At 37.1% G+C, this 16,866-nt stretch overlaps 1 protein-coding gene across 6 annotated transcripts in view; it reads left to right on the top strand.

The window, feature by feature from the left end:
- Window positions 1-10,377: 10,377 nt before the first annotated feature.
- Window positions 10,378-16,866, top strand: part of LOC6034452 (TOX high mobility group box family member 3) — a 92,445-nt gene continuing 85,956 nt past the window's right edge. Inside the window, exons 1-3 of one of the 6 annotated variants that reach the window (XM_038255017.1) lie at window positions 10,379-11,293; window positions 14,265-14,723; window positions 15,052-15,109. In XM_038255017.1, the coding sequence (XP_038110945.1) occupies window positions 15,086-15,109 (24 nt within the window). In that variant the 5' untranslated portion in view covers window positions 10,379-11,293; window positions 14,265-14,723; window positions 15,052-15,085. Of the gene's footprint in view, window positions 11,294-14,264; window positions 15,110-16,866 lie in introns of all 6 variants that reach the window. The other 5 variants (XM_038254910.1, XM_038255128.1, XM_038255067.1 and 2 more) reach the window with 5 other exon arrangements.

Below are 16,866 nucleotides of genomic sequence, written 5' to 3'. Positions count from 1 at the left end.
TCCCTGTGAATCCCTGTGCAACTCGAAATTTGAGCTAGCCTATTGTGGATTTCCTTCCTTCTATGACTTCGTCACGAGATGAAGATGACGTTAGTGTTAGTCTGTTGTTTACATTGAATCTTGGCCTTAAACGGAGAGATCGGCACATACAGACACACCCTCTCTCTCTCTCTCTCCCTATCTCTTCTTTTCTGGTTTGGAGAGCATGATATCGTTCTCTCTTGTACATTTCAAAATTTAAAATAAACATTGGTTACCGTCTTTAGGATTTTAAATGTGTGATAGTGGAAAACGATTGAAGCTGATTGAGCTGAATTCAGAAATTCATAGTTTTAAAACTATTTAAGCAAAAACACACACAGTGTTCTATATTTAAGACATTCTTATTCATCAACAACGCCCAAGTGTCCATCAATTTGTTTTTTACTTTTTTTAAGAGTTGGAAAGCAGCAAAAGTTACTATGCTATCAAGAGCCACTATGCTATCAAGAGCCAATGAACTCATATTTCCCCTAAAAATACGCTATTTTAAAGTAGTTTCAGAAATGCTCGTTGTTGACTGATTCAGTCTTCTTTCGACATCGCTGTTTGTCTCGCATATCTTTAACGCGTATATATATATACATTCCACAATACCACTTGCTTCCTAAAACATTACAAACACCAAGAAGAGAGTGATACACATAAATTCTCAAAAACAAAGATACATAAAATACACCCATAGCATTAAAAACAACATAAATCTCGCGATTTTATTGATGTGTGGGAATAAGAGAGGGCTAAATGGGTGAAGTTAATGGTCGATATTGTTTATTCTGGCATTTGAAAACAAAGTCAAAACAAGTCCAATTAACCGTGTATATGAGGTTTTCCCAGATAATCCACAATTGTAACAATTGCACCTCTCGAGATCCGTTGAACCCTGATGCCCCGTAATGGTCAATTTACGGAAATCTCTCGTATTACATGTATTTTATCTGATTCCATTTGGCCATAAAGTCAAACCTTGTACTTGTTGAAATAATCTGCTTATTACGTGCTATATCTGTTCTGTTTTCCTGTTACGAATGATAAGCTTTGAGTTCACACAAATTAATACTTTATTACTCGACTCGATTCGATTTAAATTAAACGTTGTAGACTTGTTATCAAAAATCAAATAATTCACCTTGGCGTTCTCGATTGCGAGATTTCTACTCGAAACTAGGTGTCCGAAGGCTTGATTGTTCAGGCAATTGCAAACCTTTTTTTACACCTTAGCTTCCATCCATCCCGGGATTCGAACTGACGACCTTTGGATTGTTAGTCCAACTGCCTACCAGCGACTCCACCGAGGCAGGATCCAGGGAGACGACTCTTACACCTGGACTGAGCTAACGACCTAACCCTCTAGGTTAGACCGGGGCCAACATTTACTTTCCCGTCCGACGGAAGGCGTGGTCAGACAAATCTCGTCTCGAAAAATGCCACACGGGACCGTCTGGGATCGAACCCAAGCCGACTGGGTGAGAGGCAACCACGCTTACCCCTACACCATAGTCCCGGACTGTAGACTTGTTATCTTAGGCTTATATAAGCCATTGTTGTGTATATGTAGCCAGTTGCACTCGAGAATGACAATTGGAAGCACGTTAGACAATTAACATATCAATACTTTTAAACCTTCAATCAAAAATTCGCATAGAAATAGCGTGTATTTTTATTTAAGTGTAGTGTCATCAAGGGTAACATTGAAGCTTGGGGAAAAAGGGTCATACAAAAATGTATATTTACTGCAAGATCCTACAAAACATTCCTTCAATTCAGGCCATTTCTGTTAATTAGCATGTGCATAACAATCGTTAAACCAATTCCATTTAGAGAGGTTGCCGTGTCATCGTCAGGTGGGTTATTCCCCTTCTCGTATCGAGTTCATTATTTGATATTTCTGCTCCCATCATGCTTGCTTAGTGTCTGTACTGAGAGCATACCTTGTCTTCTGTGTGTATGGATGGATCTTAACCTTGTATGTACTACACATTCGTTTATGTATTACATTTCAAATTCGACATGCCGTGATGAAACAAATTTAAACGGTTTGTTTCCGCGCAGCCCGTTTTAATGATGTACTAAACTACTTTCTAAAATTGAATGTAAATCCTATGAATATATCCCTGTAATGGTAATTGGAAAGAGGTTGATGGATTGAGATGAGAAAGAAGAAAAAACAAGATAACAATCAGATAACCTGTTTCCTGGAGCTAGAATATTTAACTCAAACTCAAGTGAAGCACTGGTTCATGACGTTCTTTAAATATTTTATACACGCTGTAATAAAAGTTATAGTGTCATTTAAATTGAACGATTCTTGAAATGACTATAACCTAGTTTGCGGAAGCATTGCTCCTTGTCAACAAATTGCGCCAGGAGATGGTCCGGCCATGCGCGGGCCTGGCCAGGCAAACTTGGGCAACTTGGTTTTAAAGATGGCCGCGAGTTTTCAATTTACGGAACCGAGTACAAGAGTCTCAATTTCCAAAAAAAACAAGCTAAAAGAAGCACGATGAGGAGGCAATACATCAAACTTCCTTCCAAGCTCCAATTTTACGCTTTTGAACCCGCTCCGGGTTCGTCCGTCATTCATTCGTTCAGTGACAGTGAGGTGATGCTCTTGTATGGATGCTTTTGAAACAGCTTTTTTAAGAATCACGTTGGATATTTTTGCTCAGAGTTTTGTACAGCAGAGGCCCAAAGGTAGATCTGCTACTATCCAATAAGCTGAACCAGTCGGTTTATGTTTATTCATCTGTTCCCATTTATCGTATATTCAGCAGCAAAATCAGTGTTCGAAGCCAGAATAACGCCAAATTATATTTTTCCCCTTTGTTTCTTCTATCTCGTTTCACAGTTTTGCTTGAATATAAAATTCAATAATATATAGACATATTTAATAAATATTCTTTGTAGTTATGGTAATTCTCCAAAATTTTGCTAAATCTATTGAAATTTTTAATTTTTTTTTTTTGATTGAATGAAACTTTGTCCATGAATTCCCTGTGTCAAAAGAAGCCATTTTGCATCTTTAGTTTTTCCTAACAAATTTCCATACAATGTTGAGAGCATGGCAAAAAGGGCATTAAATGTTCGAAAATCTGTATCTAGTGAAGGATTTGTTGATGTCTTCGGCAAATTTGTAGGAGTTGTATTTTGCCTGAGAAACCAACTCAATCAGAAAATCTCTCCTGAAGATGCAGAGTACCGAAGATGTACATACCCATTGTGTATGACCAGTCCTCAAAATTGCTCTAAGGCGTCATCCATAAAGTATGTCACCCTAAAATCGGCCAAAATTGCGACAATCCCCCCTCCCCCTAGAGCGTGACTTACTTTATGGATGACGATTAAAAGTCCTTGACCATCAAAAAACCACGTGGACACTGTCAATAATTTTTGTATTTTTTCATTATCATTGAGCTTTTTCTTGCATTTTCTTTCTATTAAAATGTTCTAACATTGACAAAAATATGAGATTGGTCAGACCTCTTCAGCCAGAGTTACACAGCAAAAAATCCGATGGTAAAATCGCATGCAAAAGCACGCACATCACCTTCGTCAAAATAAACACTTAATATTACACACTGCATGTACAATTTTTGCAAAAACAAAATACAAGTTGCAACCGACGGGAATCAAACCCAGCACCAACAGTAAGGACTGGCGCATTAGCCCTTTTGAATAAACGCATATATGAGCTTGACATTTCGGTCAAGTAGGTTTCCCATACTGACGGGCTACATATTTCAGGGTGTAAAATTAAATACAATTGCATAAAATAATGCAATATTTATTTTACACCCAGGACATTTACACGCAGCTGGATTACTACTTTTTTAGCTGTGTATTCAACTGTCTCATTGTAGACGCATTTGGCAGGCACAATTAGACAGGTGGGGAACAATGAGACACTCTACGAAAATCAATACTTTTCGAGCTTAACATCATGTATTTGTGTTGTATCATTGCAGGTGACTTGCCTTGGACATTCAAAAGTAATTCTGACAACTTGAAATTTCAATTAACAAAAATTAAACTAAAAGGTATTTAAATAATAGAAAAACCTTATATTTATACCCAATAACGTTATATCTTTGGTCAAATAGATTTAAAAATGGATAGATGTGCCAAACATAGTTCCAATGCATGTTTTGGAAGATTGCCATGGATTTTGAATAGTTTTATGAAGAAAAAACCAAGTTTCTTATTGTTAGTCCTGGGCTGAAAAGAGAGGGGAACAATGAGACAGCTCTGGATTCTGGGTGTAGTGTAAAATTTGGTCAAATCTAATGAAAGGACATTATAGCTCAACTGACGAAAGAAATTTGGAGAATTATTATTTTTTGTGTTAATGGCAGCCTATATGCGAAAATGAACATGTGCGAGAGTGATTCAATATTGAGCAAGGTAGGTTCAAAAAATCAAAATATTCGCTCTACAGCATTGCCTTGGCGTTCTCGATTGCGAGATTCCTACTCAAAACTAGGTGTCCGAAGGTTTGATTGGTGCAAACCTCTTTTTACACCTAAGCTTCCATCTATCCCGGGATTCGAACTGATGACCTTTGGATTGTTAGTCCAACTGCCTACCAGCGACTCCACCGAGGCAGGACCCAGGGAGACGACTCCAACCCCTGGATTGAGCTAACGACCTAACCCTTTAGGTTAGACCGGATCTAACATTTACTTCCCCGTCCGACGGAAGGCGTAGTCAGACAAATCTCGTCTCGAAAAATGCCACCGGGACCGTCTGGGATCGATATTTTGCCTTCCTCACTGAGGTAAGGCTATAATCCTGCTCGAAAAATGAACTTTTGAAAAACAGCTCGTAGGCCTATATTCATGTATACCTATCGACTCAGAATCGAAAACTGAACAAATGTCTGTGTGTGTGTGTGTATGTGTGTGCGTATTCCCCTTGGTGCTCAAAATTCTTGCCAAGTTTTCTCGGCATTGGTTGATCCGATTTGAGTCAAACAAGTTGCATTCGATTTGTTTTGGTGCCCCATACTGCACTATTGAATTGTTTGAAGATCCGATAAGTAGTTCAAAAGTTACGTATAAAAAAGTGTCAAAGTTGCGAATCAGGTGCTGGAATTTTGATGCCGGATCTCACTTATCTATATGAAAACTATGTCCGGATCCATCATCCGACCCATCGTTGGTTAGGTAATTAAAAGACCATTCCAATGAGTCCAAAACATTGAAGATCTGGCAACCCTGTCTTGAGATAAGACCACTTAAGTAATATTGATGTACTTTTTTAAAGCCGGATCTCACTTAAATGTATGTAAACTGTGTCCGGATCCATCATCCGACTCATCGTTGGTTAGGTAATCAAAAGACCATTCCAATGAGTCCAAAACATTGAAGATCTGGCAACCCTGTCTCGAGATATGACCACTTAAGTGATATTTATGTACTTTTTTGAAGCCGGATCTCACTTAAATGTATGTAAACTATGTCCGGATCCATCATCCGACTCATCGTTGGTTAGGTAATCAAAAGACCATTCCAATGAGTCCAAAACATTGAAGATCTGGCAACCCTGTCTCGAGATATGACCACTTAAATGATATTTATGTACTTTTTTGAAGCCGGATCTCACTTAAATGTATGTAAACTATGTCCGGATCCATCATCCGACCCATCGTTAGTTAGGTTATCAAAAGACCATTCCAATGAGTCCAAAACATTGAAGATCTGGCAACCCTGTCTTGAGATAAGACCACTTAAGTAATATTGATGTACTTTTTTAAAGCCGGATCTCACTTAAATGTATGTAAACTGTGTCCGGATCCATCATCCGACTCATCGTTGGTTAGGTAATCAAAAGACCATTCCAATGAGTCCAAAACATTGAAGATCTGGCAACCCTGTCTCGAGATATGACCACTTAAGTGATATTTATGTACTTTTTTGAAGCCGGATCTCACTTAAATGTATGTAAACTATGTCCGGATCCATCATCCGACCCATCGTTAGTTAGGTAATCAAAAGACCTTTCCAATGAGTCCAAAACATTGAAGATCTGGCAACCCTGTCTCGAGATAAGACCACTTAAGTGATATTGATGTACTTTTTAAAGCCGGATCTCACTTAAATGTATGTAAACTGTGTCCGGATCCATCATCCGACTCATCGTTGGTTAGGTAATCAAAAGACCATTCCAATGAGTCCAAAACATTGAAGATCTGGCAACCCTGTCTTGAGATATGACCACTTAAGTGATATTTATGTACTTTTTTGAAGCCGGATCTCACTTAAATGTATGTAAATTATGTCCGGATCCATCATCCGACCCATCGTTAGTTAGGTTATCAAAAGACCTTTCCAATGAGTCCAAAACATTGAAGATCTGGCAACCCTGTCTCGAGATAAGACCACTTAAGTGATATTGATGTACTTTTTAAAGCCGGATCTCACTTAAATGTATGTAAACTGTGTCCGGATCCATCATCCGACTCATCGTTGGTTAGGTAATCAAAAGACCATTCCAATGAGTCCAAAACATTGAAGATCTGGCAACCCTGTCTCGAGATAAGACCACTTAAGTGATATTGATGTACTTTTTTAAAGCCGGATCTCACTTAAATGTATGTAAACTGTGTCCGGATCCATCATCCGACTCATCGTTGGTTAGGTAATCAAAAGACCATTCCAATGAGTCCAAAACATTGAAGATCTGGCAACCCTGTCTCGAGATAAGACCACTTAAGTAATATTGATGTACTTTTTTAAAGCCGGATCTCACTTAAATGTATGTAAACTATGTCTGGATCCATCATCCGACCCATCGTTGGTTAGGTTTGAAGATCTGGCAACGTTCAGTCTCAAGTTATGACCGCTTTAGTGACATTTGTGTATTTTTTATTGAGAAATAGATGGAATTGGTGTCCAAACCCATCATATCACCAAATGTTGGTAAAAAGTGAGGAAGGCGCCAACCACATAGGTGGATTAAGTTAGTTTTTTTTAATAAAATAACAATGTCTGGGCTGCACATTTTCTCCGAAATTCACATACATCATATAATTTTTAAATGAGGTCATTAATTAAGTTAGATGAACAACCTTTTAAACTCGTAGGAAAGGTTTTTTGATTACGCATCAAACGACGGGTCACAGGATTTTTGCGAACATCATTCGCATCAAACACAACTCGACATTAGTGTATTTTAGTGAATCTACGGAAGAGTCAAGTTGTAAATCGTCGCTTGTGTGCTATCTTGTAACACGTCTGTTGTGAAAGGACGTGTCACAAGATAGCACACAGGTGACAAAATTTCGAGCACAAATGATATGATTCCGACCTAAGAAACCAGGCGCCTCCATAATATCATTCTGAAAAAGATAAATTCAATAGAGGCGCTTGGTTTCATAGAACGATTTCATCGCATTTATTTATGTTTTAAGTTTCTTCGCAATATAATTACAATGTTGTTCCTTCGCATGAAATTAATTGCAATTTAAGTCTATCGACTGGAGAGTGTTCTGGGAGCCCACGTCTATCATACCTCGAGGGAAGTATATCTAGGAAATCGAATGTAGAACTCCTGATTTTCTTTTTTTTAAAGGTCCTATAAGCTATTGTGTTTCATACTCTAGAACTTAATTTTTTGAATGATTTTTTATAGCCTTTCCATAATAAGGTGAGGAAAGCAAAAATATATTAAATGGCTTTAAAAATATCATAATATTGGCCAAATCCATAGCCTTACTAGTTGTCTTCTAATAGTAAGCTATATATTTATGTTCCTCGTTAAGTTACACCTGATTGCGTGTATTTCTCCGTACAAAACATAACAATGAGATTCAAATTCGAATTGCGTTATCGGCTGCAGCCTCTAACACACATTTAAAGTAAACGCAATCCATTCCACATTCTCTCTTTCGTTTCATATTATTGCCTCCTCTCTGTCGCTGACGAAGAGCGCGCGCGATGACGAACGAGAGAAACATTATGCTACAATCTCATCCAAGTTTTCTAGGTTAGGTTATGTTTCGAGCCCGCGCTTCTTATTCATCATCAAACTTTCGATACTTAGCCTGCTGTGATGGTGTGCGATGCTCTGTTGCGTTGCCAGCACCACCCGCCTCCCTCAACTCTTCTACGACTAGGCCTGCGTTGGTGGTGGTGTGCCCGTGCGTGTGTATTTGTGTTTGCATAATCACTTGTGGGTTATGTTGCCTTGAAACTATGTGCTGATGGTTTTTTTTTTGAATTAAATATATTTTTTTGAACTGTCTTATAATAATGCCATTTCTTTTTCATTTCATTTACATGTCGAAGTCTCATTCAATCTTCGGATAATCGAAACTTCGGATAATCGAGTCTGGACTGTATCAGTATTATACGATGAATCCTCCAAAGGTTTTTACTTGTTACTCGTGAATTTAGCAACCACGCAGTGATTCAACCACCCGAACAGATACCGCTCCTGATGATGCCAAAGCGGGAAAATCCATCATGAATGCTGGTGGTGTTTTATGACGATTTCGTTGGTTAGTCGTCGTCACTTGCTGTCGAACATCCGTTTGGTGAGGGCCGTCTCTTTTCCTTGCCTTTTGGAATTTTTGGAAGTTTTTTGCACTTATTTGTTGTTTTCAGTTTTCACATTTGATTCGCTGCAAAATGCAGACCCTACATGCTGGTGGTGTCTTCTATGTTTCTATGTTTCAGTGAGTTCCACGAACGTAAACACGTTTCCTTACCCTCCACAACGAGAGCTGCTGCCAGAGAAATACAGATACAGCTTAGCAATTCTCAACGTTTGTGTGATGCTCGAGGTTGAGCGTGTGAGTTTGGATTGCACTATGGTCAATGTCAATTTACATCTAACTGAAATAGTATTTCGCTTTGTAATTGATTTCATATTTGAATTAGTATGATATCTTAAATTAAGGTAATAAATAGGGTCTTTTGATTTTAGTCAAAATCATGTAAATGCAATCCAACATAATTTTTACGCAGCCGAAAACGAGTTTTGCTCATTTTATACCACCGTGCACGGGTTTCACAACGAACGACTGGTTTGCCTTCGTTGACACGACGACCAAGACCACGTTGCCTCTCGAATCTCTCGTCGATCCGACTTCGTTGTCAGATAGCTATACACAGCACACTTGGTTCCTTTCGTAGTACAAGTTCTGCTTCTCTGTATTTTTGGTCGTCGGCGGAGAGAGAACCTGGATTTCGCGTCGTCTTTCTTCGCTTCTCGCTAACACCACTTTTTAAAATGGGGGTGCTTAAGCACTTTGATTCGAAGATAAATGATTTTTTTTGATTTCGCCATTTTCAATCAAACAAATTCATTATATAAATAACTTGCAAACTTTTCATTAATAATTTAACATTATTGAAATGAATTTTATACAATATTGAAACATTTGAGCATTTCAATTATGTTGTTGTTAGTTTATTTATTCCAGGCAGTATGAACTTTCTTGCTCATTCGCTGACCTAAAGTATTTTAATATACTTTATTTTTAGATCGTGGACGAACGTGTCATACGCCGACAAAATTTAAGTTGAGTTGAGTTTTATGTTGAGATATGGACTACCTTTTCATCAGCCGATTAATTCAGAGTTAGGGACAAAGTTTGCGGGCGCCTTTTGGATCAATAAAATCGATACAGTCCGGACTCGATTATAGGTCTCGGAATTGAATAACGAAAACAATATTTTTTCGTTGTTTTATTTTTTATTTTTGAGCTTAAACTACGCCTAAACTACGCTTAAGTGATTAAGAATTTTTAAATGCGAGATGGTGACGGAATATTGAAAAAAATGCATGTTGTTATTTGATAGGGAATCAACTATCCAAAAAAACTGACATGGGATCGCAGAACTCGAATTTGATGTATAAAACAATAAAAAGAAAAAAAAAACGTTTTTTTGTCGTGATTCGATTATCCGAAGTTCTATACAAACCTTCACATTTCAAAAATAAATTTAAATACTGTTCAATATTTCTGACCATGCGTCTCCATTAAACACTGTGAACACATGAACGTGTTTCATGGAGTTGCAGGGTACTTTAGGTGCACTCGTTTTTCACGTTCATTAAATTAATTTTTAACATCCATATGTGTCTCGACCTGAAGACTGCTACCTATTATGATGCTGAATCGTACAATATTGAGCACCCCTTGATGCGCGTTCCGCGCTTTTCTGCTGGCTCATGGCTTGCTGGCTGGCTGGCTGACTGGTTCTTCGAGCTCACAGCGACGACGACACAGCACTTCACTTTCCATTTTCTCTGTGTGCGAGACGGTGTGTGTAGGTAGGCCATGGCTGGCAGTCTTTTAACGGTGTGTTCGTTTTATTTTGTTTAATATTTGTACAGATATATTTTTTCTTCATTCGGTCAGCGACCGTTCGTGTAGTAACATAGTAGACCGCGCGCGTACGTGCTCTTGCGGGGGAAGCATTTTCCTTCCTTTTTCCGACGCGAGCGAAAGAGGGTGGCGGTCTGTAAGTGTGTGAAGCACCGTGTTTTGTTCCGCGCGCGTTATTCCAGTATCGGTGCAAGTGAGTTTCGCCGTTCCTGACCGGTTCCTGTTCAACTTCCGGAATTCCGATGCTCTTTCTGGAAATGTGCATCGTGAAGATAGCTATCCTTGGGTGAAAAGTTTAATCAAAGCAAACCGAGATCCGTGTATCCTGCCGAATCTGTCAGTGCAGCAACGTGGTGCATTCTCGTCGAGATCCTAACCTTTTGGATTGCGTTTGTTTTGGCTTTCTTAGCCTCCCAAAATCAAAAGAGAGCTAACCAAAGTGATTACGGACGTGTGTGCGAAGCGAAGAGAGTGAAAGTGACATAACAAAAAAAAACGCAAAAAAAGTATTTTGTATCAACAACCAAAGTGATAAGAGAAACAACGCCGACTTTACTCAACAACAAAAGCAACAAGAGTAGGTGACGTTCACAAGCCATTGATGGATTTTTACTTGTGATCAAACACACATCCTGGGATTAAATCTGTAAAGCAATGTGTGTTTGCGTGTGCGTGTGTGCGCGCGCAATGATGTGTGTATAAATACATGTACATGAATAAATAAATGAATGTAGTGTAAACAACAGAGCAAAGTGTGGTGCAATCACAAGATAAATCGTTGAATAACAAATGAGGAAGAAAATATAATGATTGATGGAATGAGATTAGAGTGAATCATTTGTGTAACAGTGCATTGCGGGAGGAACGGAGAAGAAACTCTCCGGCAAACTATAGAAACAGCAACAACAACAAAACGAAAAGGTGATTATGGAAGATGAAAAAGTACAGTTAGTTTCCAATTCTAGGGAAATGGTTAAAAGATGAATGAATAATGTGGGTGGAAAGCTCTGAAATCTTCATATTAAAACGAGGAAAATGTTTCAAAAACCTTTTGAATACAAATTTACTGAAAATATTCAAATGCTATCCAATACTTTTGTAATTGTAATTTTATTTGACAACGATATCCTGTTAGTCAGACTTTTTATCAGGGCAAAGAGGTGTACAAACCGGAACTCTGCGACCTCATTTTAGTCAAATTTTAATGGTTGATTGCCTATAAAATTAAAAAAATATTTTTTCAATATATCATCACCGTTATTTTGGCCGCCATCTTGGATTTAAACAACTCGAGGGGAAGCATAAAGTTTGTGGTCCCCAGAATCACGTGCATTTTGAATTGTTCAAAAATAGTTTGTCTGGGCTGAATGGTTTTTTCTCCAAATTTTGTATGGAGAATTAGGCCGGTTCGTTGCTCTTGCATACAACCCAAAAATTGCATGCAATATGTAGAAGAACCGAACCGCACTAATTCTCCATGCAAACTTTGGAGAAAAACCATTCGGTCCAGACAAACTATTTTTGAAAAATTCAAAATGCACGTGATTTTGGGGACCCCAAAGTTCCTGCTTCCCCTCGAGTTAAGTCTGCGCAGAAATTTTGGCGGTCGGTGTTATCCGATTTTTCGATTATTCGAAGCAAAATTTGGCCAAGACCTTCGGATAATCGAGTCTGGACTGTAATGGTTAAAAATTGACCCTTGATTGCCAATGAGATGGCTAAAAATTGACCCTTTTATGCCTCCAAGCTCATTTCTGGAAAAAAAAATCTCGGATCTAAAAAACTTATTATATAACATTAGGATGTAACAATAATAACTTTTTTGGCATTCATGGGCCTGTTCCGGTGGGCGTGCAAATCCCATAACATAACTGGAGCTGGCGTTCCGCAATTGAATTTTTAATAAGATTTTAGCCGTGAAACATTTTTTCAAAAAATGCCAACTATTTTTTCAAAAAATTACCATTTTTGAGGCACTTTAGCCACTGAACGACTACGTTCTACATCACCGACGTGTAGACCAGATCCTTGCGCAGATTTTGGTAAAACATTGTAGTTTGAGCACTGTAGAGCTCTGTATAGGCCAACAAAGTTTGACATTTTTTGGTATCATCACCACTGCTCCAAAACCAAAACGGCTGCTATCAAGGGTGATGTAAAGAGAAAATTATATATCGTGAGAGCATCTACTCAAAATTTCAGCCAAAATGGTTCATTCAATCTTGAAGTAAATTAACTTCATGCTTCCAGAAAAAAGAATTGCGAGTTTGACAGTTTACATTAGGCGTGTCAAATTGTCTGGTCTTCGATAATTGAAAAAAAAAATAATAATTAGGTGAGGGCATTCTGAGCTACTTGTCCCTGATATTCTAATTTTTTTTATCCTGTTCAATAAAAAAAAATAGCGTTAATGGTTCCTTTCCCGAGGTTTTCGGTGGACCACCAGTTCACCTTTTTGTTCAATTTGTCCCTGATAAGCTACATTTTCATTCTATTCAATCAAAAATGCGATAAAATGGATCTTTTACCAAGATTTTCGGTGCACTACCCGTTAAATTTTCGTTCGGATCAAAGTAAATCATAAATATTAAAATAATAAAATATTTATTTAGGGACAAATAAGTAAACAAAATTACCGTTTCAGCAGGTTTCCGATGGATATGGCTATCGCCAATCGTTTTTTTGAGAATGTTCACATAATTTTTTAGTAGAAAACACATATTTTTTGAGTAGAAAAATTCGCGGTCTTTTTCATTAGATTACACAGGAAAAAAATCATGGTAATATTACATCTGGGAAGGGGTACATCTTTTATGTCAGAAAAAGGTGTAAATGTCACTTTTTCAGTCTAAATTGAGGTAAAATTACATCATAAAAGAGGTAATATTCAACCTTCCAAAATTACAGCTTCCAAATTTACATTATTTTTTACTGTGTAGCAGTGGTCTGGGCCCCACTGTGCAATGAGCATTTTTGGAATAACCTTTGAAATATTTATTGTAATTGACCATAATTTAAAAAAAACGTTACGTAATCCACCTTAAGGTGGTTGGTGCCTTCCTCGCATTCATGTTGTATTTAAGGTGGTATTTATAAATTAATTTAAGAGTTTGTTTAATTGGTTTGTTTTTTTTTTTATTTTTTTTTTATTATTGATTTTAAACGTGCATCCGTGGTTCTCGCATTCGTGAATTTATTTTACGATTTCGAGAATGATTTTTTTTCGTGTATTAACTAAATAAATTTGACATTTGACATTTAAAATGCATTTTAAAACACTTTTTTATCAAAATGTTGATACCACCGTGTGTTTTATTTTATTTTATTTGTTTTTTCTCGACTTTGGTCAGAGTCGAGGAACATAAACTTCAAAAAAAATATTTGCAGCGGCCTAACCCTTTCAATTAATTAAGTCAGGATCAGTTAATAGTTGGGTAAAAGTAATTTTAAATAACATATATTCTCAAATTTTAATCTCTATTATTATGGGCATTTACTATCAAATCAGACGGTATTCATTGTATGTAGAAACTGCAATTTTTCAGGTAGGCATTTTTTCCTTTTAAACAAATGTTATGTATTTTTCAACCCAATGGAATAAAAATTTTAAGAATATTAAAATGTCATCCAAAGTTGCAGTGTAAGCACATACACATTTTTTATATGTATACAAAAGGGTTTTGGTTGCTTTTTTTATAAGAAAATGCGATTTAACTGACAAATAAAATTAAAGGTGATATGGTTCCTTTTAAAAGCATTTTTAGTGAAAAGTTCTCTAAAAAAAGGAACGAAAATTTTGTTTATTTTATCTCTTACTGCTTTTCTAAATCCTCTCATTCTTGCTATAAATGAGACGACATGACCCTAATTTTATTTAATTTCTTTTTTTCAGACAAACTATCAAACATTTTGGCATTGAAAAGCTGCATCCTATAAAGTTTCTAACCCGGAATAAAAACAACCCCTTCATTCGCAGTATAGTGCAGTGCAATCCGTGTCTCTTTCATCAACTCCCACAAAACATCAGCTGCGGAAAGTAGTTCACGAAAACAGCTGAAAATAAAAGAAATCAAAATTAACCTAGAATAATTAAGTGACGTGCAAAACACGCTCGTGATCACAAGTGAGAGTGAGAAAAAAAGTAAGCCAGAGCGAGAGAGGGAGGAAAAAAGTTAGTGAATAAAAAAAGAGGAAAAAATCTCTCTTCTTCCTGGTTTGTGCAACCGGCCAGAAGAAGAAACAACAACAACAGCAGCAAAAGTGAAGCAACTCATCTGCGAGCTATTGTGCTTTTGTGTGTGGTGACTTCAACGCCAGTGTTGAAAGTTAATCGTGCATAAAAAGAAAATAAGTAATTATCCTTTTAAATAAGAAAATTGAGGCAGAAAGAAGGAGGCGAAAAAAAGATGCTCAACCAAGTTGAAAATTGGGAAAAAGAGAAGAAGAAAATAATCGATGTGCTACAATTATAAGTGAGATAATTCCGTTGTTTTCTTTCTCTCGTCTTCCTATCTGTCTTTACCACCTCTCTTTTCCCTGCTGCTAAATTGGAACTGCCACCCGGCCCCACCCACACCCACAATCGATCAACGATCCGGTTTTCTTCCGTGTGCCGTCCCTTCACGTGTGTTGGTTGAACAACACGCGGACGATACCCCACCGGTTACGATGGAAACTAGTTACAACGGTGGCACAGGAGAATTTGACGTAAACATGTTCGATCAGTACATTTACAAGGTATGGTTCTTTGTTGTTTCCGGATTTTTTAAATGTTTGTGCAACTCAAAACGTTAACAAACCTTAAGGTAGCTACTATAATTACTAAAAAATAATCATTTTTTAAACAAATTTTTGATAAATCGACTAAATCATCACCAAAAATTTTTTATTAAGGTTTAGTTTGTCTTCAAATAAAAGGTTTGTATCCAAGGATCAAGATTATCTATCAATATTTGACCAAAATTCAGGGATTTGGTTTCTCCCAAGCGGATTTATGTCGAAAAAATCGCATTTTTACGAAACTTTTTTTTTCAGAAATGCTCACTTAATTGAGGCTATTCCATTCCCAGTAAAACCAATTCAGATGGCTCGATCGGCAATTGTCGAAAGTTCACGCTCCATACAATTAAGTTTTTTATCTACTGATGTTGGAATAAATCAAGTAAAACAATGTAATTGGGCCAATGCCTCTCCTGCTCGCTAATAATATAAACATCAACTGACGTGAGCATGATAGACTCTTTATTTACACTTCGACATAGGCTCAATTACATTGGTTTGCTTGAAATATTGAATTGAATCTCAAAAATATTTTTGAAATAGATTATTGGTAACAAAAGGCACTTAGGACCTTATGCAAATCGACCCGAGAGTTTTGAAAAACACGTTAACATATCGTCAGTTGTGTGCTATCTTGTGACAACGACCATTTAGTACATTTCGAGAAAATCGATTTTTAAAGTTTGTTGGTAAATAATTTCAAAACTATGAATGATAGAGCCAAACTTTTTGAAGCAATCGGTTCGTATACTATCGCTTAACAAACGCTCCAAGTTTCAACTAATTTGGTTACACCAGTTAAAAAATACAGTAGATAATGTAAACAAAAATCTGAAAAGCACGTGTCACAAGTGTGTTTTGAAAGTAAAATTGTACTACGTGTCACAAGTGTGCACAGAATTCCCATACAAACTAAAATAAGCTCAAATCAATGGTTCAATCGACTTAATTAGTATATTTTTACAAACAAAAGGTTACATTGCCTTTAGAAAGTATGTGTACACATAAATTTGTGAAAAACAAGTAATTTTTTCCACATTTTCCAACAACATGTATGACGTGTCACAAGTGTGCACAATCATTTTGATGATAAATTGGTCTATGTCACAAGTGTGTATTGCGATATCCGGGAAACGGAAGCAAGTTTCCAAAATCGGGTCAAAGCATCTTGTAGTGTTTGTTAAGTATAGCAAAACGTCATCATTAACTCATTATCGACCAAACTGGTCTATGTCACAAGATAGCACACAGTTGACGATATTGTAACATTTTAATAGATCTGCAATTATTTTCACCTTTTTTCAAAAACAAAAAATCATCTTTGCCAAAAACACCGGAATTCAGGGGATTGGCATTTTTTGTTTTTTTTTTTTTTTTGTGGTTCAATCCAATACCCGGTAACAGGTACACGCCATGGCGGAAGGCAATTATTATTGAAATTGAATGTACCTAAAATGTTTTTTCGTAGAAAGATAGCTAAGGAGGTCCCTTTTCGATATCTGTGACCTAGAAAATGCCGGACTTTTCAAGGGGCGGGGGGTAGCTAGCGTGACAATGTGTGGCATAGGGTGGAGGGGGTTAATTTTTGCAGATTTTAGTGTGCCATACTTTATGGACGCCTCATACTAAAAATAATGTTATTATCTTTGTTAAATAAATTAGGGTGATGAGGGGGGGGGTTGTAAGGGTGGGTGGGGCCTTAAATAATCTAATCT

This window comes from Culex quinquefasciatus, chromosome 1 (genome assembly GCF_015732765.1).
Source record: "Culex quinquefasciatus strain JHB chromosome 1, VPISU_Cqui_1.0_pri_paternal, whole genome shotgun sequence".
NCBI classification, from domain to species: Eukaryota; Metazoa; Arthropoda; class Insecta; order Diptera; family Culicidae; genus Culex; species Culex quinquefasciatus.
This window is presented reverse-complemented; position numbering and strand designations above follow the sequence as displayed.